General features: G+C 36.7%; 1 protein-coding gene across 7 annotated transcripts in view; it reads left to right on the top strand.

Moving 5' to 3' along the window:
- The window catches only part of ADAMTSL1 (ADAMTS like 1), a 443,802-nt gene that overhangs the window by 173,011 nt on the left and 245,082 nt on the right, over window positions 1-25,709 (top strand). For 5 of the 7 annotated variants that reach the window (XM_054500641.2, XM_063650519.1, XM_063650522.1 and 2 more), the window contains 3 exons: window positions 4,267-4,378; window positions 8,668-8,806; window positions 22,588-22,638. In XM_054500641.2, coding sequence (XP_054356616.1) covers window positions 4,267-4,378; window positions 8,668-8,806; window positions 22,588-22,638 — 302 coding nt within the window. The remainder of the gene's footprint in view (window positions 1-4,266; window positions 4,379-8,667; window positions 8,807-22,587; window positions 22,639-25,709) is intronic. The other 2 variants (XM_063650521.1, XM_063650520.1) reach the window with 1 other exon arrangement.

Genomic DNA, 25,709 nt, shown 5'->3' with positions numbered 1-25,709 from the left:
CTCTTCATTCTTTAGACAACATTATACCTGTTGTTTCCAGAGAAGCATCTCTGATCTACTGGCCTACTCAAGGGTTATGGGCAGCATTAATCATAACCCTGAGCTAGGTAGGCTGGCACAGTGGCTCATGCCTGGAATGCTGGCACTTTTGGGAGCTGAGGCCAGAGGACTGCTTGAGCTCAGGAGTTTGAGACTAGCCTGGGCAACTTAGTGAGACCCCATTTCTATGAAAAAGAAAAAAAAAAAAATCTCTGAGCTAGGGGCCTATGGGCTGAACTGCACTATTTTCCAGTATGGAGGTCTGGAGTTCTAGAAAAACTAGAAAACTCTATAGGAAGTATAGAGGTAAAGTTGGGCACTAACATTTTTTTAAATCATTTTTAATCTACTAATGCCTAATCTTAGCATTTCCAACTGTTAAAATTATCAGGTATTTCAAACAGTGAGACAACTGAATCTGTTTCATTCCCATAGTAAGTAGCATTTTGGCAAGCCCTCTTCACTGTACTATCCTACCTAAAAAGACAGCCTTCCAAGGAGGGTAGAAAGTGCTCTTGGGGTTGGGTGTGGTGGCTCACACCTGTAATCCCAACACTTTAGGAGGCCAAGGCGGGTGGATCACCTGAGATCAGGAGTTTGAGACCTGCCTTGCCAACATGGCAAAACCTCGTCTCTACTAAAAATACAAAAGATTAGCTGGGCATGGTGGTGGACACCTATAATCCCAGCTACTCGGGAGGTTGAGGCAGGAGAATCGCTTGAACCCGGGAGACAGAGGTTGCAGTGAGCTGAGATCACGCCACTTCACTCCACCCTGGGTGACAGAGCGAGACTCCATCTCAAAACAAAGTGCTCTTGGATAAACATTGTTTTGTAATAATATCGTTTCCGTTTATGAATTTTATCATTTGATGATAAAAGCAAGTGATCAGTAACATCTTCAAGGAAACTGGCAGATGTATATAAAAAGATAATGACTCATCTAATAATTTATCACAAACAATAGTTAGAAATTTCAAAAGTACCTGAAAGGTATATAATTCAATTGTTTGTTCATTCATGCATTCGTTTATTCAGCCATTGTTTGGATACCTGCTATGTGCCAGACATTGTAGATGATGCTGAAAAGTGATGAGCAGGATAAATGTACCTGCCTCCATGGAGTTTTCAGAATGTGAAGGAGAAAGATGATAAGATAACAATTATTTCAAAATTAGGTATTTATAGATATATAACTGCTATAAGGAAGATTTTATTATTGTTGCATATCTTTTCAAGCCCAAACAAAAGCATTTTAAAATAGTCTTAACAGCAGTTCCTGAGGATACAGTATCTGCCACCTACCAGAAGAGCCAAAAATTGAGTCTAGTAGACTGACACATTTAACAAACAGATTTACCAGTTTCCCATGTTATTCTCTCCCTAGCAGGCATACTGATGTATGTTCACTGTTTCCAAGCTTTCCAAAGTCATGACATCCCTGTCGCTCTGAGAGCAGTGTGACCAAGTCACATAACACTGTGGATCTCAGCTCAGAGGTACACAGTAGTGGTTCACCTGTGGCTTCCTTTTGCCTCCCTGTCCTCATGAGAGCAGCGACTGAACAGCTAAGCCAGGTTGGGGGGACCCCTGACTGCCAGCCCCCTTGCTGGCCCATCTGAGGCAACAGCTTCTACATCAGTGAGAGAAAGAAACTTAGGGAAGATCCCAAAGCTCACATATTGCCTTTTGCCCGTGAAAAAGGAAAAGATGCTTTGACAGTGCTTTATCTGGAAAAGCCTTTGTGTGCTTAATGATGTCTTCATGTGCTTATACTATCTCCTTGATTCCTTGAATTTTACATGAAATTAAAGCTCAACCATAACCCCCCATACACATTTCTATGGCCCTCCAGCTCTGTCATGACAGTGCAGTCAATTGCTATGGAAAAGTTTTTGTCTTGTCTTTTCATGTTAGTGTGAGAAATAATTATGTTGAATTAGAAACACTGAAACATTGTGATTATAGGAAGAAGAGCTTGGTTCAAATACTCTTTTTTATTAACATAAGGAGGTCAAAATTACATATACCAGATGTGTTTAGCTCCCTAAACCAAATGTGTCAAACTGAAGCTTTCTAGAACAGAGTTTCTCCAAGTATTATGATGTTATATCCTCCTCACATTGGCTGTAAGAAGCCAAGATTTTTTTTTCCCTTACTTCCCAGGACTCAGGTTAACATTCCAAAAAGAACACCTGCAAAAACAAACAAAAAAAGCAAAAAACAAAAACAAACAAAAAAACCTCATCTCTTTGAATCTAAACAAATGCTCTGGTCTTTTATTTTTTCATGAATCTTGTGTTTAAATGAAAGTTTCTTTCTTATAACTTTCCATTGTGATAACCACACATCCAAGAGAGCTAGAGGCTTTTGTGAGCTTAAAAAAAAAAAAAAAAAAAAAGAACTTTCCAAGGAATGTGATTAATACTACACCCCTAAGCAAGCAATTAGGTACCCTTGTATCTGACACATAGATATGAGAAATAGAAATCTATAGGCAGTGCTCTTTTTTTGTGAAAGACACTGTATTGCTTCAGCTGTTTTTGTTTTAAAGTAGGAATGGTATCACTGTTTATTCTAATTAGAAAATACGTAAATGCTCTACAGGTCAAAATCCCAGGGTAATATGAGACATTCTGTAGGGTTTCTTTCTCTCTTCCTTCTTTCCACCTCTCTCAGACTTTCTGAGAAACATTTCCATATTCCCATCTAAACTCCAAAAACTGATGTAGAGTTTAGCATCCATCACTTTTTCTTGGCCCTGTTTCTTCAATATTCTTATTTTCCCCCTGCCTCCTAGATGTTTAATCCACTTGTTAAATTAAGTAGCACAGAAATAGGGCTATCTTTAAAATAATCTGAAGGCCAAATCCATCAATTTATCCTACATTACGGGCAATTAAGAAAATGGTAAGACTTGGCCAGGCACGGTGGCTCACGCCTGTAATCTCAGCACTTTGGGAGGCCGAGGCGGGCGGATCACGAGGTCAGGAGATCGAGACCATCCTGGCTAACACTGTGAAACCCCGTCTCTACTAAAAATACAAAAAATTAGCCAGGCATGGTGGCAGGCGCCTGTAGTCCCAGCTACTCGGGAGGCTGAGGCAGAAGAATGGTGTGAACCCGGGAGGTGGAACCTGCAGTGAGCCGAGATGGTGCCACTGCACTCCAGCCTGAGTGACAGAGCGAGACTCCTTCACAAAAAAAAAAAAAAAAAAAAAAAAGAAAAGAAAATGTTAAGACTGAAAAACACTTAAGAAATACTTAGGGCAGGTGGTTCAGTTGGACTTTGATACTTCTCTAATTGTTGTAATGTAGAGTAAGAAGTAATCCTCTCAATTGTCCTTGGAACCTCCTTATAATAAGTAGTCCAAACCTTGCCCAACAGTCTATCTAAATGTTGTATCATTCTGTCTTCATGAAATTGTTGACATAAGGTACTTTTTCCTTCTCTTCAGTTTGTTTTCTCAACCTTGTACTCTTAAGAACCATTAAGGACTTGTCTCACATACCCCCTTTAAAAAAAACAGAAGTTGTAATTTCCATTAAGCACCAGTTTTATTTAAAAGTAAATAAATTGTTTTTAAGTAAGTAATCGTTTTTATAACATAAATTTGTGTTTTTCGGTTTGATTCTTAAACCATCAACATTTGAATTACCTAGTTCTCTGGGCATGGGCCCAGAAGTTTGCCTTTTAGCAAGCATCTAGTTGGTCACTTCGCACACTAAATTGACAAGAAGCCCAATATGTGTCTCTGAATGGGAAGTGTTATTTAATTCTTCAACTCGTCTTTTTTCTTAACCAAAACCAGTATCTTTTATTTTCTGCAGTATATAATTTTCTTAGAACAAATTGTCTATTTCTGAATCTACATTTTAAAATCCACATAATTTTATCTATTATACGAAAGAGGTTGGAAATAAAGGACGGAAAGGGAATACCAGCTTGGAATAAGATGATAGTGAAATCACAAATTGAGATATTGCTCTCCCTTGCTCTGTGGCAACAGAACTGAGAAGATAATGATAGTGAAAGCTTATGCAAGGACCATTCACTGGTAAAATGGTAGGATAAATGATACTGCCATTGCCACTTCTCCTGCAGTGCAGTCCCTCACACAGCCTAAAACCATCAGCACTACCATATACTCTTGTTCGAAGCTGCAAGGGAGTGGAAAGCACCGCACTGTCATGTTACTTCTTCTACTTTCCTGTTGACTCCTGCAGATTCGTAACTCGGGCTCCGCTGACAGTACAGTCCAGTTCATCTTCTATCAACCCATCATCCACCGATGGAGGGAGACGGATTTCTTTCCTTGCTCAGCAACCTGTGGAGGAGGTAATGGTGTTCACTTAGTCTAGAAAGTGTTGGCTTCTGTGAGGAAATACTTGGGTATTATAAGAGTAGAGTTACTTCAGCATGGAAGAAATTTTGTGCTGTGGTGGACCAGATCCTTTCTTCTGAACAGAGTGGAATCTCGAGGCCCTCCTGTAAGGCAGATACCTCCGCCAAGATGCCAAAGACATTTTCTGTCTGTAGAGTCCCATTAGAGGAAACAGTCTTTTTTCTTTTCTTTTCTTTTCTTTTTTTTTGAGACAGAGACTCGTACTGTCTCCCAGGCTGGAGTGTAGTGGCGCCATCTCGGCTCGCTGCAAGCTCTGCCTCCCGGGTTCACGCCATTCTCCTGCCTCAGCCTCCTGAGTAGGTGGGACTGCAGGCGCCCGCCACCACGCCCGGCTAATTTTTTGTATTTTTAGTACGGACGGGGTTTCACCGTGTTAGCCAGGATGGTCTTGATCTCCTGACCTCGTGATCCGCCCACCTCGGCCTCCCAAAGTGCGGGGATTACAGGCGTGAGCCCACCGCGCCCGACCGAGGAAGCAGTCTTTACTTCTCTCCTTGATTTTATAGAAGGCCAGAGCTAGAAATATTCTAATTTGGCAGCAGTTTGGTCCTGAAGCAGGCAGGTCCATTCACTTACATATAAACTACTCATGTGGTTGAAGTAAAGTCATCTATTTGGCAATCAATTAAAGAGTGTTTATCAGTCTTACTTAATTAAAGAAAATAGTTTGCTACCAGGAAAAAAAATCTCTGCATTTTAGACTTAGGCTCAGTTATTTTTCAGCTCCACCCCATCATCAATGCATTAAAAGAAATGCCATTTGTTTTATTCATTAAAATGCATCTCTCCCGAAAAGTCACAAAATAAACTCCTGTCTCTGCTCCATCATATTTGTAACACGAACAACATTTTGTGTTACTAGAAAAGGCTTTTGTGTTACTACAAAAGGTTATTTTTCCTCATTTTCTGCTCATCATAATTATAGTGTTTACATAATAATTGCATTGAATGATTTCCCAATAATTTATTTAGACATTTCCCTACAGCAAATCATTTAGTTCCTTTAACTTTTGTGCTTTTATAATACAATGAATAACTTAATACGTAAGTATTTTTCTCCTTTCAAATTATTTTCTTGGTATAAATACTCGGGAGTGAGATTGTTAGATCAAGGAATTTCAGAATTTTTGTGGCTATTGGCACACATTACCAAATTCTTTCCAGAAGGATAACAATCAGTGTGTGAATATTTTAGATTCATTGCCAACTGAGTCAGTGTTTGTGGATTATCGTTTTTCTGACGTAATGGATATAAAATTATATGTCTATTCTTTTGAAAATTAGCACATCAAATAAATTCTAGCTCTAGTTTCATAGAAGCCAGTTAATTGGCTGACTTTAAATAGCTAATCCACAGAAGTATGACTATATTAATTTGACAAGATATAAAAGGATAGTACCTCAAAATGGAGACAAATGATTACCCATAAATTTTTGGAAAACATTGTATGATGTAATTCATCTTTACCTATGTTGTTTCTATCTACACAGTGTAAACAAACTACTGAAAAATGTGGTTCTATGGAGCAATGTTGGATTTTAGCTTAAAAGAAGTTAGTAGAAGTGCCATGAAGTACTTTTACTCAGTTGATAAAAAACTATCAATTCAACATTTTAAGCATTTCAATAGAATGAGTGTTTCTAGTTGTTCCATCTGTCATGGATAGAAAATCATTTAGCTGGCCAGGCTCAGTGGCTCACGCCTGTAATCCCAGCACTTTGGGAAGCCAAGGCAGAAGGCTGGCTTGAGGCCAGGAGTTCGAGACCAGTCTGGCCAACGTGGTGAAATCCCCCGTCTCTACTAAAAATACAAAAATTAGCTGGGTGTGGTGGCACGAGCCTGTAATCCCAGCTACTTGGGAGGCTGAGGCATAAGAATTGCTTGAAACCAGGAGGCAGAGGTTGCAGTGAGCCAAGATCATGCCACTGCACTCCAGCCTGGGTGACAGAGCAAGACCCTGTCTCAAAAAAAAAAGAAAGAAAGAAAGAGAGAGAGAGAGAGAAAAGGAAGGAAGGTAGGAAGGAAGGAAAGAAGGAAGGAAGGAAGAAAGAGAAGAAAGAAAATCGCTTTGTTTAAAAATGAACTGTCAATTACTTTGATGTTCCATGGGAATACATTATTTTGATATTTTTACTAATGACTAGCATAGGAAATAGTTTCAAGGAAAGCATCTAAGGTTTTTGTTTTTTTAAAAAAAATGAAAACCATGCTTTATGAGAAATAGCACTTCAGTTATATGCACACATAGAGCTGCTATTAGAGTGTGATGTCAGCAACCTTGATAATAGTTCATTACATAATAAGGACACTGATGTTAGATTCACATGTATCTTACTTCTTTGGGCCTCATTTTCCTCACATCGAAATGAAGAAGTAGAACTATCAGTGGTTTTCAGATGTTTCTGGGTATCAAATCTTGCTTCAAAGGAAACCTTAACTATGAAGCTAGGATAAAAGGAAGACTGTTCTGCGTGAAGATGTGAGGGATGTGGAGACCAGCTGTCCTTCCACTTTATTTTGAAATGTACTGAAGTTACCAGCTTGAAAATTACTGAAGAAATGATCTCTAACTTCTCTTCTCTGTTTCTGGTTCCAGATTCAACTGGTTGGACATTTTGCTTAGTGTAAAAATTGCTACTCCAAATACCTTGTAAAACTTTAGAAAACATGTTTATCTGATGATTTTGGTCATTTCCTTCATTTTTGCTCTAACCCTTCATTTTTGCTCTAACCCTTCATTTTATACACGCTATAATAGCTTCAAAGCAACAGGTTTAGGCTGACAAATTTTGATTTTGAAGAATAATCATCTCATATTAATAATTTACTGCATTGTTCCTGTATTTTACTACATGACAAATTCTGTCCCTGTGTAGAAATTATTATCTGGAAAATTATAAAATGATTAGCCTGTTATAAAATTAGATGCTTTTAGAGTACAATGTAATTGAAAAGTAAAAGTACATTTACTTACTTAAAATATCATTTTGCTACTTGATTTTTTTATAAAACAAATATTAGATAGAAAAAGTGTTCTTATCCATTGCTTTCATTACTTTTCATGCTTTTCATCTTTATAGTCAAATTTTAAAAGGCCTTTTTTTTAGGGTCTTTAATGAACAATTAATTTTTGTGGGTGGTCTGAGAACACAGCCTTAAGCCAGGAAATCTGGCTCATAAACCTCCTTCTGATTTCCTAAAATCTTTTGCAAGTCCCTTAATGATTTAAATCTTGCTTCCTATTATGTATTTAGCAATAACCGTGTTCAACCCACCTGCTAGGGATAATGTATTTGGCAGATTGATTAGGGTAAGAATGATATAAAAGGCCTAATTTTAAAAAATTCTCTATGCACATTTATTTTTCACCCCAAGAATCTAAGTCTTGATCACCACCCTACCAGAAATCCACAGGACAATAAAAAGGCAGGTAGGAAAGATAAAACATATGAAAAGAATTAACTATTACTCAACAATACATTTTTTAAGAGAGGCTTCCTTAAACAGTGACCATTTGTGGGTGGAGGCTAAGAAATATTCACTGAGACTTTTTAAAGAGAATGACAGAATATTTTGAATATAACAAAAATGGAACAGTAACAGGGAGATGTTTTTATTAATTCTGCAGGGAAACAGGATTCGTGATGTCTACTGTTGGAATCTCAATGGTACATTTACTCAACCCACTCAGGTTGAATTTGGGCAAAAATAATGTTCCCAGGCATCTGGTGGGACTTGATCCTGTGCTGGCCCCCCATGTGCAAGGGGAGCAATGTGGGATTTATTTTGTTTATCTATTTGGGAATTTATTCTCCCTAGTGCTCCAGGTACTAAGGAGGCAATTTAACATTCTTGTATAAGATGGTTGGTAAATCCTGATGATCTTTTTTGGATACAGAATTCTGCATTATATTTTTAGATCATATAAAAGAAATAACAAGAACAGTTCTTACCACCGTCTTATTATCTGGCTGGGCCCTTAAGTAGTTCAAGCCTAATTATATATATGTAATTGTTAAGATTTGAGTGGATTACTTGAGAAAAGCACAGTACTTGAGGTCTGCAAAAATTAATGAGCCTTCCAATTATGTGTCTTTTTTCCTGGAAATGACTAAGGCATTGGGGAATAATTTCCATTGATGTGAGCTGGCCAAAATGCATAAAGAAATATATTGCATTGGCATGTACGTTTAAACTTGCCTGGATGGTTTGATACTACAGGTTATCAGCTGACATCGGCTGAGTGCTACGATCTGAGGAGCAACCGTGTGGTTGCTGACCAATACTGTCACTATTACCCAGAGAACATCAAACCCAAACCCAAGCTTCAGGAGTGCAACTTGGATCCTTGTCCAGCCAGGTCAGTCAAATTTGCTAGTTCATTTGTCATAAACATAACTCAAGTTCCAAATAGGTTATTTAAATTAAAATGAAACGTTTTAATTAAAAATAAAATGAAATTAAACATAAATAGTGTTGCTGTCCAGTGTCCATTACTAATCATGTTATTAGTACCCATACTCCTTGCTCTGGCTAATATGTGAGGCCATCTCAGGGTCTACAGATTTCCCTTTTATAAAGCAGCAGGTGACATGCTCTTCAGAGTCATTTTCTCTTCTGATTTCCTTTCATTCTGGTTCCTTGTTTCTTTCCTTAACAAGGTCCAGGCCAATGGACCACTCAACGTTCTTAACCAATGTGATGACACAATGTTCTCAGGATTTTTTCCATTTTATCTTTATTCCTGATCCGGAACAAGATCAGAGCAGACCATATTTCAGGGCTACAGCTGATCCCTTCTAGCCTGTCCGCACTGATTATACAGAGTCAAAACCAGCCTTAGAACAGTTCTGTTGCCTTTGAACATACTCAGTCTTTGCTAAAGAGAAAGAACTTATTCTCAGTAGTCAGATTCTTAAAAGGTCTTTGAAAGTAGAAGCTTTAAACAGGCACTTGACACTTTCACACATGATTATTTGCTTTTTGGAAACTACAGTTAGCCCTCAGATTATCTGCAGGGTCAAGAATCTGCCTGACGAATGAATTATCTCAGGTGAAGAGTAGTCATGGAAGTGCAGGTCAAGAATCTTTTCATGGGTGTAACGTTTGCCTTTGCAGTCGCAACACTTGCTGGTGATTCTCTTTAGTATAGCGTAGCTCACTCATCCTCAACTTATGAGAGAGAATATAAGAAAAGTCTTCCCCTAGAAAAGCAATCAGGAATACCAAAAGACAAAGATTCATTTTCAAACTCCTTGGATTTTTGAGAAACATCTCAATGTTATTTTTTAAAATCATACTATACTGATGATGTATGCATAAAAAGAAAGCTTCAACTCATTAAAATATGACTTGGGCAATGTTGATGCAAATCATTCTATTTTGAGGTGATAAGCAATGCAATTTTAGGTTTTGTTTTCTGCTGTTAATTTCTTAAGGTGTATGTTCCTGTACTCTTTTATCTTTATATTTATGAATGCTAAGTTCTACATGTGATATGAAATTGCTGTTATTAATTAATTTGCAGGAACCATATTCCCTACCTCATAAAAGTGAACTCAGAATAACAGATTTTCATTAAATGAACAAAAAGGATAGATATTTTATAATTGTAAAATTTAGGTGAAGTTTAATTTAGCATCATATTACATCAGAAAATTATATATTAAAAATTGGATACGATATAAAAACTGAATAAGGTGTTGAAATTGTGCTTGGATTTCTTTATTTTGGAAATCTTAAGGGTTTGAACTTTTTAGCCAAGACAGTTATAACCCATGCAATTTGATTTCATTTTAAAGTTATTCTACTTATGTATTTTTATGCGTAACTGTAATAGGAAGACCAGTGTGTGAAAGGCACAGTTATCCTAATTCAGACAGGTCAAGTCAGCCCTAGAGAGACCTTGAAAGTCTTTTACACATTTCCATGAAAATTTGTACATGTATTTCTAGGAGAAATGACAATTTCACTTCCCACAACTTCATAAAGCTTTTTTCCACTAAGAAAAAAAATGTCAATTAAGAGATGGCCATGGAAGAGAGTTGTGTGAAATAAAAGCATTTTGTTAACAATTTGAAAGAAATGTTTATAATAATGTTTACTCAGTCTTTCTTGCCTCTGATTTTTACCCACTCTTGTCTGTTGGAGAAACTTTTTTGGCCCATTTCTTATTACCCAAAGCGAAAGGCCATTCTGCAGTGAAAGAAGTCTGCCTGTGCAATTTATGCCTATTCTATGTCCAGTGTTATTTTAAAATATTTAATACAGCACATGAGTAAATGTTGGGACAGGTGGCTATTTAAAAAAGAAAGACACAAAGAAAGATAAGTGAGAAAAGGGAAAAGAAAAAATAGGCAAATGTCAGGAAGCTGCTTTTTTTATTGAAGAAGTAATTAGACAAAGCTGAGAAAATTAAGACTTAGCAGTAGGAAAGGTCTAAGGTACAGCTGCTTCCGAAAATGTAAGTTTGCTACTCTGAGGTTAAGATACTTCAGAAATTGCCATGAAATTCATTGAACTCTTTTGCATACCTGGAATCAAACCAACCCTTCTGAATTCTAAGAGAAAATGAGAAGTGATGACCTAAGAAAAGTAGATAGAAGAGACTCCATAAAATAGATCTGCTCTTCCATCAGACATTGCAGAATCGAACCCTCAGGAAGCTGTTTTCTCACTCAGATTTAATGGTCTAATAGTAAAATCAAGAGTGAACAATGACATTCAACCAACACTTTTGTGTCCAAATTTAGTAGTTCCCAAAAGGGAAAACCAACATTCTTGGTATAAAGTCACATATTTTTAATTTCAAAAGAAATTTATGATATCTAGCCACTGAGATATTTATTCATTTTTCCTGAATCACACTAGGATTTTTACCTATTTTAGTATTTAAAAGTAGAGTCCCTTGTAGTAAGAAAAGAGAAGGACAAAATAACAAATAAATTTAGAAAGAAAAGTCCCAGTTAGACAGCCAACTTTATTCCTTATCAAGGCTTGCAAGTGTCATTGACAGCAAAAACCGCATTAAACAATTAAGTCTATATCCTTATATTTATTACTTTACCCTTCTGGGCTTCCATTTTCTCACCCACAGAATGGGAAGAGAGGGTCATTTGTTGTTAAATTAATGGTTTTCAAACTGTGCCCACAGAGTCTGTTGTTCCACAGTTTTTTAAGTTAAATTTTGTTTTATATATTTTAAAGTATTTTTAAATAATAATTTACAAAGAATATATTCAAACATGTTAAGTAACTAATTTTAACTGATTCACACTAAGTTAAATTATAAAAATTATCACAATTTTAAGTGTTGTACTACCAAAGTAAATGCTTTTGCCCTCATCATTAAGTTCCTCAGTGATGTCTAGTTGAAAAAATAACTATCCTAAGATTGCAAGGTAAGCCGTAAAAACAGTTTTCATTACCAAACACTCTCTGTGATAATAAGAATTTTCTCATTACTACATATCTAAAACCAAAACAAAGAAGAAATAAACTAGGTATGGCTACCAGTAGCCATAATCCCTGATATCCACTTTTTGTGTTTACCAAAATAGCTTCCCTATTCTCATTATTTTGCTTTATAATAGGTAAACATTATACATTTGAACTAATCAACTAAAATCATAAATATCATCAGCATTTGGTCTATATATTTTGGTCTTTTACACAATATAAAGCCTCCCAATGACCAGGATGTTTCTAGTCACTGCATGTGATTGTGTCCATAGTCCCTTCCAACTTCAAACTCAGTGACTATAAATATCAGTCATTATTTTAGTTTTAGGAAGTTTACAACAGCTTCCTAAATACATGAAAAACTTCTAGGAATTGTCTCAAATCAACAGAGAACAGGCAACCAGTGGCATGGAGGGGTCTCAGGAATATCTCACTCCACACATCTGTCTGTTTTTTGGTTCTCATTCTCTTTTCCTTTTGTTCCCACCATCTTCTTTCTTTACTTTCCCATCTCATTTTTTGTTCCTCCTCCTTACACTCACTGACAACATCCACTGGCTTCCATGGTGGTGGATTAGTTCATCTACTAGTTCTTGAGGCTGAAGAGATTGTTGACATCTCGCCTATACTCTTCAAAATATTTTTTATGTTTTCATGGCTTTTTTGCTGATTCTAAACGCTAACTTAGAAATGTTGATAAGTTAAAAGACTGTAATGAAAACAATGAACTCACTAATAATCCCCAATGCCCGCAGATAACCCCTGTTAATGCTTTTGCTATATTTCTTTCCAGTCTTGTCTATAGCTCATAACATAATTGAGATCATACTTTATACAGTAGATACTTGGCACTGAATAAATTGGCATTCTTGGTTTTCATTCTTCTAAAAGCAAGCCTGAATATCCATGACACATAGTAATTCGACATTGTGCTGAGGTAGGAATTTAAGTCCACTGGACTATAAGACCAACAATTGAGCCATGCTGGCTGCCCAGCAGTTTCATCCCAAGAAGGCTTTGTTGCTCTCTGCTGGTGTCATTTACACAGTTATTTTTCTGAAGTGATAAAACATTTTGTTTCCTGGCCAAAAGTGGTCTCAAACTGGGAGCCAAAATTTAATCCTTATAAGGCAAGTGAAGAGAAAGTAAAGTATAAAGATTTAATGACTTTTAGCTAAAATTAATAAGGTTTTTCATTAGAGACTCAGAGCTATGACATCACTAAGCCCATCATATGCTCTGTACACAGTGTATTACATGTTCTACTGGTAGTCCCAATGGGCATTCCCAGAAGTCCAGAGACATACCCTCCTGCATGGCAGGGATCCACCACATGTTTGTTTTCTGCTTCATACATTTAACACTATGTTCTGTGTGCTTTCCCATGTGACTAAGACATTTAGGATCTAGTCAAATGTAAAATTCTCTCTTGTGCCTACCATGGTATAATCAAAGCTTCTGTCTTACGCCAGTGGAAATATTTTTGGAATTTGTGCAATGATGTGTGGCACTTACTTTTACCTCTTGGGTGAAAGGTCAGGTCCATCATGTGGCCAGAAAGCCTCAAAGTATAAGCCTGTGGTTCAGCAACAACTAAAAAGGCATAGCATGAATTCAGCTAATAAACACCTTGATGTTTTCAAAGCAGCTTCAGATGTAAAATATACAACATTTAGCCTTACATATCTTATTCTGTGAGATGGTGAGACAGTTAAGGCTGTCTGGAGGAAATTGTGCAAGTAACACTTTGTGAGACAATCAGAGAACCACCTTTGCAGATTTTTTTTTTTTTTTTTTTTTGGCACAGACCTTTAGTTTTCTCTCCAAGGCAGTAATGAAGGGGGCTTAAATTGGCAAGAGGTGGACAAGTGAAAAAAGCTCTCACTCATCACACTATCATGGCCACAATTATTAGCAAACAAATCTGTTTCTAGCTGAAACTGCATCCAGATTCCCCCTTCCCTCAAGGAATTCAGAGCAACAGTCCTAAGCAAATGCCCAAACTTGTATACCCCAAGTGGCAATTCTTGGCAAGTTCAAGTGAACTTTTTTTTTTTTTTTTTGTCCAGCTCCATTTAGTTTCACAGTAAATTGCATAAATTATCTCTGGCCAGGAACCAAAAAAAAAGTCTCAAATTCTAATGCAACTATAAAGAAATACCCTGCATTAGAACAAGTGTTATGTGTAGTAGGCATGTAAAAATCCTGATTCTCACACTAACTTGGTGACCAACTAGTCAATGGCAATGTAGCCTGATGTTTAGGAGTGGGAGCTTTGGCATAAAATGTCCTGGCTTGAGACCCTGGCTCTGCCACTTACTAGTTGAGTAGCCTTTGGCAAATTCCTTATTCCCACTACGCCTCAGATTTGTCCTCCTATGAAGTGAGGATAATAACAATGCTTACCTCATGAAGTTGTCATGAGGAATACATGGCATAATACATTTAAAGAGCTTAGCAGAGTGCCTGACTCATGATAAGCGCTCAATAAATGTTAGCTGCAGCAGCTATATAATGACTAAGATCACGGTTATGATGATGTTGATGTTAGCTGAGAGAAACTCTTAAGCTCTCCAGAAATCAGCTTTCTCATCCGTGAAAGGAAAAGATGGAACTCTAGAATTCTATATGGGTCTAGAAAGATGGTTCTCTATTTGTTGTTTTAACAACAGGAACTGTAAGTCCTGGGAAAATATGATCTTGAGAGTAAATCACATTTATCAGATTTTTTAAATATAATGATCACAAGAAATTGAGATAATTGGCAACTCCTGAAGTCTCAGTTCACAAGCGTCTGATAACCTCTACTTTACCAGCTGTGAGACATTGCCATTTAATTTACATGGGATTTAGGCCAGGTATGTCTCCAAAAAAAACTCAGTGTAAGGATAAGAAATGGTTGACTTATTTAGTAATTACTGTATAATGAAATGTTTTCTTAATTATGGAGGTCTTTAGTTTTACTACAGTAAGTAAATGATTTAGAAAGGTAACAACTTCTTACCTTTTGATCAACCTCATTTAAGTATACTGTTTTGTGCAGCTAATAAGTAAACAATAAGAAAAAAATACCCATAAAATCTCATTTCCACATTCACGTATTATTCATAATGAGATAAATGATACAAAGTTAGGGTGCTTCTTAGAATGCATGATCATACCCTTCCCATGCTTATAGATACACCACACATCATCAGACAATCACATAATCAACTATAACTCAATTATCTGGGAAATTCAATTTACTACAAAGCCAGATCATTCCTAATAGTAATATCACTTCTTATAGTACACTTTAAAGTTTTTTAAAGTGTAATTATTTGTGTAATTCTTTTAATTGGCCTGTGAGTTAATAGAGTAGGTATCGTTTCCATCCTTATTTTTAACTTCCGTCCATCAGTTTGTAGCCAAAAGACTGTACTAGCTAAGTAACTTCTTATCTAGGCCTGAGTTTTGCCATCTGTAAAATAAATATAGTATTCCTGTCAGAGAGTAACTGTGAGAATTAATAAGATAACATATGTAAAGTCCTTAGTTAGGTGCCAAGCAGTCACCAAACATCAGCTGTCATGATTGAATTGAGAAACAGACTGGTAAAGCAACTTGCCCAATGTCACTTCTGTTTGAAGTTTATAAGGTGCCTTCACATCCATTATTTTATTTAGTTTTACAATCCCTAGATTAGCGGGCCAGGGGTTGTCACCTATATTTTACAGATGAAAAAACTGAAGCTCAGAGAGGTTAAGTGTTAGGGCCACTTGGCAAAAGCAAATTGGGATGTGGATCTAAGTTCTTCCAGTTCTACAGCATCTCTACATAAAGACAGGCATAAAGGCAGGCAACCTGATGCCTGGTGCAGCCTTCATGCCATCAAATCCCACAGTCATCCTTGTTCTGTAGCCTTCAGCAACCTATGAGATCTGGTTCCAACCCTACGTAGAACAGCACAGCCAGCACAGAACCACTAACCATAACAATGCCAAGTCTGGGGGTTTGAATTGACCACATATCCAGGTTAGGCAAGCCTCTTTCATGTAAGTGTAAATACTGACGTTTACTCAAATCAAACAATGGCTAAATCACTCGGTACAGAAAGAAGTAAACAAAGACCAAGGAAATATTAGTCCCACTTATTTAAAAGCAGTTCAGAAATTACATTCATTAATACCAAGAATGTTTAACCCCAGAAATGTAGATGTGAGGAAGTATTCAATGATTTGACCCAAATTATTAAAACTCTTCAGTATTTAGTTTATTACAGAAAATGAATTTGTGTCTAAAAAACTGTTTTCAGATCTGCATAAAGCAGACTCCTTTTGATCTGATTTTGGTGGAAGCCCAGATAAATGAATGTTGCTGCTTAGTTTATGTTTTAAAAATGGGACCTAATTATAGAATATTTTCTGATTTGTGGGATCCCAACGTGCCTCTGTAAATGTTAGGGAAACTCTCTGTGTTTTAAGAAGTCATGAAGTGTTACAGGAGGAGAAATTTTGAGAGAATTATCTTAGTTCAGTGGTTTTCAAGCTGTGGACCAGTAAGCTCTGAGTTCTACTCTTAGCATACACTAGGAAGGGGCAGGTAAGATAGAGTCCAATAGCATGGGTTTCCAGGCACCTAGTCTTACTTCGTCTTAAAACTTCTGATCTCATCCAGTACTTAGATTTTGCGGATGGCCAAACCTTGATGTAAGGTACTCAAGGTTACATAGAAAGAAAGTAGCAGAGAGGAGTACTGACCTTCCAACTCCCAGCCTCTCAGGTGATCCTTTTCCTCATTATGGCCAGATCCTCCATGCTTTGCTGCTCACAAAATAGCAAAGTGCTTGTATGTCTTCCAACTTTTTATTACTTCTCTCCTGCACTCTTCTAAACTGTTGCTTAGAAATAGGCTGCTTTCTATTGCCCTGAGGTTGTCTAGAGAAGATGAAGCACCATTTTCTATACAAGAGACCCTTCTACTACACACAATTTTGTTCATTTTTTAAAATATAGTCACCTATTTTGTGAAAGGTTCTTTGCTTGGTGCCATGGCAAAGGCAAAAATGAATCAGCTAGAGTCTGGGCCCCCACACTGTCCAGGGCAGGTTGAGTTGTCCAAAGTGGCATGGTATCTGAAAGACACATGAGAAAGAGAGAAGAGAAGATCTTTTTAAAAGCTTTCAGAGTTATATCTGGGAGATACCCAATGAAAAGGTACAGAGGTAACCTAAGCAGGATGGAAGCACAGTCACTAATCTGTCCTTTCTCTGCTCACATCAGCCAATCACCCCTGCTTGCCTGAACAGCCTTCCTAAACTGCCAGACCACTCTCCATATCAGACTGCCCTCTCTCAAAGATGGCAGGGCCAGCAAAAGGCAAGATGTGGGACTGAATATGTGCACAACAGTGGCAGTTTGGGAGTTTCTTTCCCTCCTTTCCTAACTAGCTTTTAAAACTTGTTTTTGCTTTTTTGTTTTAATTTTGGATGGGGTTGCATTACTTGCCTTTGCATCTGCACACTGATGACATAAGTTCACTCAATGATTATTTACTAATCACCTGTGTGCAGAACACTGTCCTAAGAGATGCAGTAAAGAACCAATATAGCTTCTGCCTCATGGTGATAAACTAAAGAAAAACTTGTGAAATAGTTAGAAGTTAGTACAGTTGGCCCTCAGTATCCATGGGGGATTGGTTCCAGGACCCACCCCACCCCCACCTCCACAGATACCAAAAGCCTTCCATATATAAAGTGGTGTAGTATTTGAATGTTACTTATATCCACCCTCTGTGTACTTTAAATCATCTGTAGATTATGTATAATACCTTATAAAATGTAAATGCTATATAAATAATTGTTATACTATAATGTTTAGGGAATAATGATGAGAGAAAACATCTGTACATATTCAGTACAGACACAACCATCCATTTTTTTTCTTCAAATATTTTCAGGCTATGGTTGAATCCACGGACGCAGGACCCATGGATATAAAGGGCCAATAGCACACAGTTAAAAGTGAGGAGAGAAGTTAGTATTAGGGTGTTAAGAAGAAGGAGAGCGAATTTCTGGCTAGATGTTAAGAGAGAAAATAGGCAAAAATTTAGGAGAAGTAGCATCTGACTAAAAAATTTCACTGGGCATTATGGAACCACGTGAGTCTCGTAAATGGTGAGGTGAAATATCAGGTGCTTTGGCAGCAGAGTAGGCTGGATTGATTTGTTAGGAGACTGGTATGAAAGTGCCCAAACTTGTATCAGGAGGAGATCTACTTGGCAAACATTGCTGGTGTTGAGATGACAACTGGAAGAACTGAGTGGTGAAGATAGCCCCAGTGTACAGTGGATAGGAGAATGGCCATGACTGAATGGTGGTCGTGATAACAGGAGAAGTAGCAAGGCCAAATAATAAATTGTCTGGGATGCACTGAGCTTGAAAAGCCTAGAGCACATCTAGTTATCAGAAAATCAAAAACGAAGATTTGCAGTTCCAGAGAAGAAGCAAGAGGTCATGAGAGATTCACTGAGAGAAACCCTTGAAACCATAAAAGGATCTCTTTGTGGTTCATTTTCATTATAAAAAGAACAGAACCTGCTGAGTATGGTGAACAGAACCTCATGCCTGTGAGGAGGCCAAGGTGGGCAGATCACGAGGGCAGGAGATCGAGACCATCCTGGCTAACAAGGTGAAACCCCATCTCTACTAAAAATACAAAAAATTAGCCGGGCGTGGTGGCGGGCGCCTGTAGTCCCAGCTACTCGGGAGGCTGAGGCAGGAGAATGGCGTGAACCCAAGAGGCGGAGTTTGCAGTGAGCCGAGATCGCGCCACTGCACTCCAACCTGGGCGACAGAGTGAGACTCCATCTCAAAAAAATTAAATTTAATTTAAAAAAAGAAAAAAAACCCGGTAAATTAGGTGCCCATGGAGTTAACTACTTTAGGATTTTTCTTGTAGAGAGAAATGTATCTCAATAGTTATACTCTACAACTGAGCAGTGTGAGCCCAATTTTGGCTTGTTTTTTTTTTTTTAACATTGGGGACGCTGTTCTAAAATAGCATCTTAGATCACTTCTGCACAGACTCAATGATCTTGAAGTGACGCATGGAATTTGAGGTGATGGCCTCATTTCATCCACTTCATAGTTCCAAAGTTTCTGTCTTTTCTTTCTTAGATTTGAATTTTTTCATACTTGAATATTCTAATTGTTGTAATTGTAAAAGGTAATATATTACAGAAAGCATAGAAAACAGAAAAACATTTAAAAAGAAAGCAAAAAATACTCATAATCCTAATACCAATAACTAACCACTGTTGAGAGTTTTTTATATATGTGTGTACATATATATGCATGTATACATATGTGTGTATGCATGTGTCACATGAACACACATATATAAGTTATGAAAATGCATAGATATGTACACCATCTATATATTTTCTCAGTATGATCATATTGTACATTCTATTTCATGTTCAATTATTTTTAGTTGACATTACATTTGAGCATTTTTCCATGTCATTAAAAATGACTCAAAAACCATTATGTCCATGTGCTGCATAATGTTTCATTATATAAACTTGTCATAACACTGAATCATTCTCCTCAATTGTCAGTGGACAATTCAGTAAGACATGTATTTTGAGAGGATGAGGTGGGATGCCTTTTCTGCTTATAGCACATCACTCCAGAATGATCACTTGCTCATGCTCACCTTCTCTTCTTACCACCACAACCCCTGATGATGAGGATATTAGATGGAGTCATGTTACTGCCCAGTGTAAGAGAAACAATGTAAGAACTGTGTGCGTGGTGGTCAGCATAATGAAGGCAGTGGAGAATGAGTTTTACCCCCAAGCCAACTGTTTCTTCTCTCTTTTCCCTTTGTGACCGTTTTTAAAAATCATTTTTGCCTCCTTCACCACACCCCACATATTCAGATGCAGGTCTCAATGCGTGCATACATGTACACACACCCACATCGAGACCTAAACATGGGGAGAACTTCTTAAAGTCCCGAAATTACATTCTTTTTCATTATTCTTTATGATTCACACTTTGCCTAAGAAAAAAAAAAAGTAAGCAATAGGTAAGCAATAGGAATTTAACTTCAGGCAAGCTTGCTTTCCCCCAGTAACAGTGTAGTGAAAGGCTAGGGCCATGGCATGAACCCCAGAGAGAGCTGAGCCTATGTACACGAATATGTATTAGCAGGACTGGACAGAGCACCATTGTTTTGATAGCTTTCTGTTTTCACAGGTGCTATAGAGTCACTTTATGAGTCTTCACCATGACCCACGTCATAGAAGACAAATATAGCTATCGTTTTGCTGAATCCAGGTTTAAAGTTCCTTGTTCAAACGAAAACATAATTTCTAAATCGGTCCAAAGCAAAGTTCAACGTCTTGAATTTTGTACACTCTCCCTTTTATTCTCCTTCACTTCAGCTTGTCTCCTTCAGTGTTACTGTCTCCATTTTAAATATCATCAGCTGATAAATCAATTGACAGAGATCTGCAACAGTTTATTCTAATATTGAAGATGACAAATTACAGCCATAAATTTTTTCAGGAGAGAAGGCAATGGTATGCATTTCTGCATTTAGAAATTGATGTAGAATGAATAAAGATACTAGAGTAATGTAAAATATAATTTCAAAGTCAACTTGATTTATTCCTTAATTGACTACTATTAGATAACAGTGTATGTGCAAACTTACTAAAAGGACTGTGGAAGATGATTGGCATTCTTTAAAATATAGACCTTTTAGAAAAAAAATTCCCTTTATTACTAGATGTAAGAATAATTCTTACTAGATGTTAGAATGATTCTAACATAAGGAACGATTAAGCTTTCACCTGATTTCTTATCTGTCAGAAGGTAGAAAAAAATAGGATGGTTCACTCAAAATACAGAAAAGGTTAAAGGCTGTTCATTTCATTCTTGTGTGAAGAACTGTGGGATTTTGAGCATGCCCAAAAGGCAGCATCCCTTTTCTTAAACATTGTTATTGAAGGTTAATACACACACAGGCACACACACACACACACACACACACACACACACACACATCATGAAAATTTTCTCACACAAATGAATATAAAAAACTTATTCACACAAATAAATACAGAAAATTTAGTCACGTAAAATAAATAAGTTAGTACTCCAATGACTTTCCCTCCTGGAAATAGATATCCATCTTAATTTCTTTGCTTCCTATTTTTTAAATAACAAAATTTGACTCCTCTCATGTATCCCCTTACCTTTCAGTAATTTCTTCAGAAACTATGCAGGCCCCTTTATCCCTCTCTCTCTCCTTCTTGCCTTTCATCATTTCCAGCCAGTGCTATTTTTGTCTTTGTGATCCACACTCACGGCTCACTGTTTCTACCCAAACACCTGGGTTTGCTAGCCGTATTTTATAAACCTACTATATCATCTTATATCAGAGGAATGGGTAAAAATGGAAGTCTTTATTTATTTAAATATAAAGATAAACATATTTATATTGAATATATAGATATATAAATATAGCATCCATCTATCCCAGAGGCCCAGATAGAATACATGAGTTCCTTCAATACCCCAAAGAGGGGCTTTCTATCATTTATCAGTTGCAAAATAAGTATCTTCCACTTATGCGCTACCATGCTCTACATCTGTGCATCTCCGTCTCCCACTCTTGATGAAGGTGCTGTTGCACTAGCAGTCTTATCCAAAACCCATGAATCATTAGTCCTCCACAAACCAGAAGACAAGGCCTCTGCAGGGACCCAATTGGTAAGACCCAAGAAGTCTTACCAATTGGAGACTTTAGTTGAAATCAGTGAGTAGGTTAGAGTAGTTTATTGGCATCCTGAAGGCCTCCAGGAACCTCCACACAGCCTATGATATGTCTTGTGGATCCTGAGCATTCACTCTGTCTCTAAACCTCACAGGTTTCCCAGGGTCCTAGAGGTACTAACAAGCCATGACAATCACAACCATCACTGCAATAGCAGTTAACACTGTACAATATTTTATAGACCAAAAAAACTCACTTTTCATAATATCTCATTTTAACTGCCTACCTTTATTTTGGTAGGAAATTTGCCTTTGCTAATAGTTGCCTACTATGTTCGGTAGTTTCCCCCTCCCCTTATAAAACACCCAAGAGGCTACTTTCCAGGTATTAGTGAAATCCCTAGATCTGCCAAGAGAAGAAACCTAGCTAATGCAGTTACATAGTATTGTCAGTTCTGAAGTACATATTCTCCAGCTTGAATAGCTCTCTCTTTCATCAGAAGTGAGACAGTTACTGTAATTGCTTGGCAAGCATCTGGAAGTAACATGAATAATGATGATAATAATAATGACCTCATAGGATGTATAATTTGGGGATTAAAGAACATTTACAACCTTATTGTGTCATAGTTAATGATGAAGTGCCAAGTTTTGTTGCCACCACCCTTTGCAATGGTATTTCCTGCTTGGATCAGAGAACTAATTATAGTAAATGGTGCCCTTTCAAAGAACTTGCCCCATCCTAAAGCATATGCTGGCATAAAGATATAAAACTGTTCTAGTGTTGTTTTACAGATACAATTTATTAATGTTATTTTGCATTTGTATTAAAAATTTGTATAATGTAATCATTTAGTGTTTATTTTATTGTGTGTACCTTCTACTCAGAGGGTTGGCATTATTGTTCCTAACAGTGACGGATACAAGCAGATCATGCCTTATGACCTCTACCATCCCCTTCCTCGGTACGTAAATCAATCATCCTGATGTTAGAATTAGCAAATTAGTCTTCTGCTGCTTATCTATATATATATAGATATACATATACATAGAGAGAGAGATTATATGTTTTTAAGATGGTAGATGGTATATTTTGCAATCCATCCTGAGTTCTGCTTTTGAATAATACTAGCCTGCTCAGACTGTAAGCTTATCATTCAAAAACCACTTTAAGGTAGAATCATGTTACACTGGAGTGAAAACAGTAATTCAGTCTGATTAGATACAGTTTATGGGTTTATATTATGTCTTTCTTTCCCTCCCTTTGTTCTTTCCTATTTTTCCTCTCAATAGGACCCTAGTCATTAAAGCACTGTTGCTAACTATTAAACAAACACTGCCTAAAGTATTATTGCACTATCACTAACATGGAATTCCAGATGTGATATTATTCTGCATAGGGGCTTTAAATGTCCACTTTTTATTTCAGATAAATTATAATTAAGTACAAAAGGCAATTTTTTAATATTCTTATTGTTCAAAACATTTTAGGAGACATTTTTTCTAAACAAAATTCAATGTGCTGCATTGCTTTTTTAAAGTACAGTACTTTTAAAAACTAGAAAAAAAGGTAATGAAAGTAATTCAGGAACTTTTAAAAGAAAGTATTCCCTTTATAATATATTCATAAGAAAACCGGAGAAGCTGAAAAATACTCTAGCTACTGAGTGTGTTGACTGCATTGGAAACAGCTCCACGGAGAGCAGAAATTAAAATTGGGATTGAAGTAGACCTATGCTCTATTTTCTTTGCTTATTTGGCCCTCAGGGAATCAGCTGCTATTTAGAACCAAGGGTTTAAATCAGATCATAAATGGTTGGAGTTATCCACAGCAGCCTGCTCCATCTCAGATTAAACCAAGCCCAGAAAATAATTTTATTTTGAACTGTAAGGGTTTGATGGAAAAATCTCCAAATACCTAATGAATTAGAATCCAAATAGAGGTCCCTTGAGATCATCTAGTGCAACTCCCCATTGATGCTTCATTCTCCCATTTCTTCCCCAACAATCACAACCATATACCACAGATACGTTAAATATATATTTACGCAAATATGCATTCATATATTCAATGCATATGTATTCACACATGTATGTACACATCTATCGATGTTTATATAATACATATATACAAGTGAAAGTTGTCATCCAGCATCTACTTAAATATGTCTAGTGACTGGCAGGGAACTCATTTTTCACCTAATGATCACATATAGGAAAGGAATTTGACTTATACTAGATATACTTCTTGTTTTTCTTGTTATTTTTAATTCTTTCACTACGTGGCTATGTCATTAGTCAGCTCCCTCCTACTTTCCTATGACTATATTGATAAAGACAATAAATAGCTTTAGAATGTTCCTAATGTATAATTTTTCTGGTTTAATCCAGAACTCTTGACCTTGAAAAAATAATGAAGTAGCAAAAAAGTAATTTTTTGAAGTAATGAAAATAGCAAGTGATTAATTTAACTGAACTAAGATTTCATTTGGTTTCAATTTCTGTATCTGTGAAATAAATGTTCGTAGGATATATGTATCTGTTTGTATGAAAGCCATATATTTCATTATTTCAAGATAAAGGTAAAGTTGGACATCAGGAGTAAGCAACATCAAGTTTATATTTTTCCTGTAAAGGCACCTCCTAGATTTCTGTTTTATCTGTGATCTCTCTTGTTTATATTTCTCTGGCATAACTAATGCCTATATTAGGTTAAAATTGATTTCTTATAGGTTGGGATTTTTCTCCAAATGCCTAAATCCCAATGGTATATTAAAACAATCCTCCTGGGTGTGTGTTTGTACTATGTCCTTGTATACACTCTTGGCATGTCTATGTATCACAATGGGAAAGAACAATAAATTTTATTTCTTACCCCCTTGTATGTCTGATACTGAACTAGTTATAAAGTTAGATATTCAGCTTTATTGACAAAGTCTTAGTAAATGGAAACTATTTTTACAACTGTGTTTTCATTCATAAGAAGAATTAAGGCTCAAAAATGGTTCTCAAATGGCAGCTACCCACTGATCAAGGCAATTTAAATTATTTAAATGGGGTTAAGAACACAAGTATAGATACAAAACACAATTAACATATTTTTACCTTGTTCTTTCCTGTTTTCAGTCTTTGACTGTAACACATATCTGGACATAATATGAGAATGTAGTCTGAATAACTATCTTGATTCATAATTAATATATGCCACTCTTGTGCATCCTGCTTAATTTGAGAATTTCTTAAACACACTGTGTGTTTTAAAAAATTAAAAGCCAAAAGAGGTTAAATGTATGACGTATAAATTCATTCAATATTCTCCAGGATAAGATTCTTGGATATGTCTTTTTTTTATTCCAAGCACTTACCTGGTTACCATCTTCAGATCTCCTGACATGCTCTCTCTCAGCTTTTGTTACGCTTTCTTTAAAGCACACAGACATGTTTTACTTCAAAATTCCACATAACCCTATTATTATACAAGGATTCACATGATAATTTTCTATGCATAGAACTGTAGTTGTATGCTGGGACCATAGTATAAATTTTTGAAATAATATTGCCTCATTTGTCTTTCTGTGATCACTGACATTGAAAAAGATACTTACTGCTATTTGTGAAATTACACTATGGTCAGGTCCAAGTGCTGAGACAGAAATTAATCACTCTCCCTTTAGTAGGGTCAAGCTTAAAAATTTTAGAGTACCAATTAGAAAATGTGCTCTTTTATAGCATCTTAATATTCTAAGTGATTAAATGTACATTTAAAAACATATTCCTACTTCACTGTCAGATCAAATCTAATGTGAATACCTACTTATGTATTCAACCCAACTTTAATCTGAATCAGGCCTGTTATTCATCTCCAGAAGGAAGCCCTCCAGATATTTATGTGGAGACAAAGGAGAATTGGTCTTACCCATTGGGAAGAGAAACTCTCTACAGAGCTACTTCATTCTCTTGAAAGAGATCAGCAAGTCTCCCAAGGGCCAAACAGAGGGCCTCAGTTTCCCCACAATGACATTTTCTTATGTGTCTC

The sequence above is a fragment of the Pongo pygmaeus genome, chromosome 13, assembly GCF_028885625.2.
Source record: "Pongo pygmaeus isolate AG05252 chromosome 13, NHGRI_mPonPyg2-v2.0_pri, whole genome shotgun sequence".
In the NCBI taxonomy this organism is placed as follows: Eukaryota; Metazoa; Chordata; class Mammalia; order Primates; family Hominidae; genus Pongo; species Pongo pygmaeus.
The sequence above is the reverse complement of the archived record's forward strand: the minus strand, read 5'-3'. Positions and strand labels throughout refer to the sequence as shown.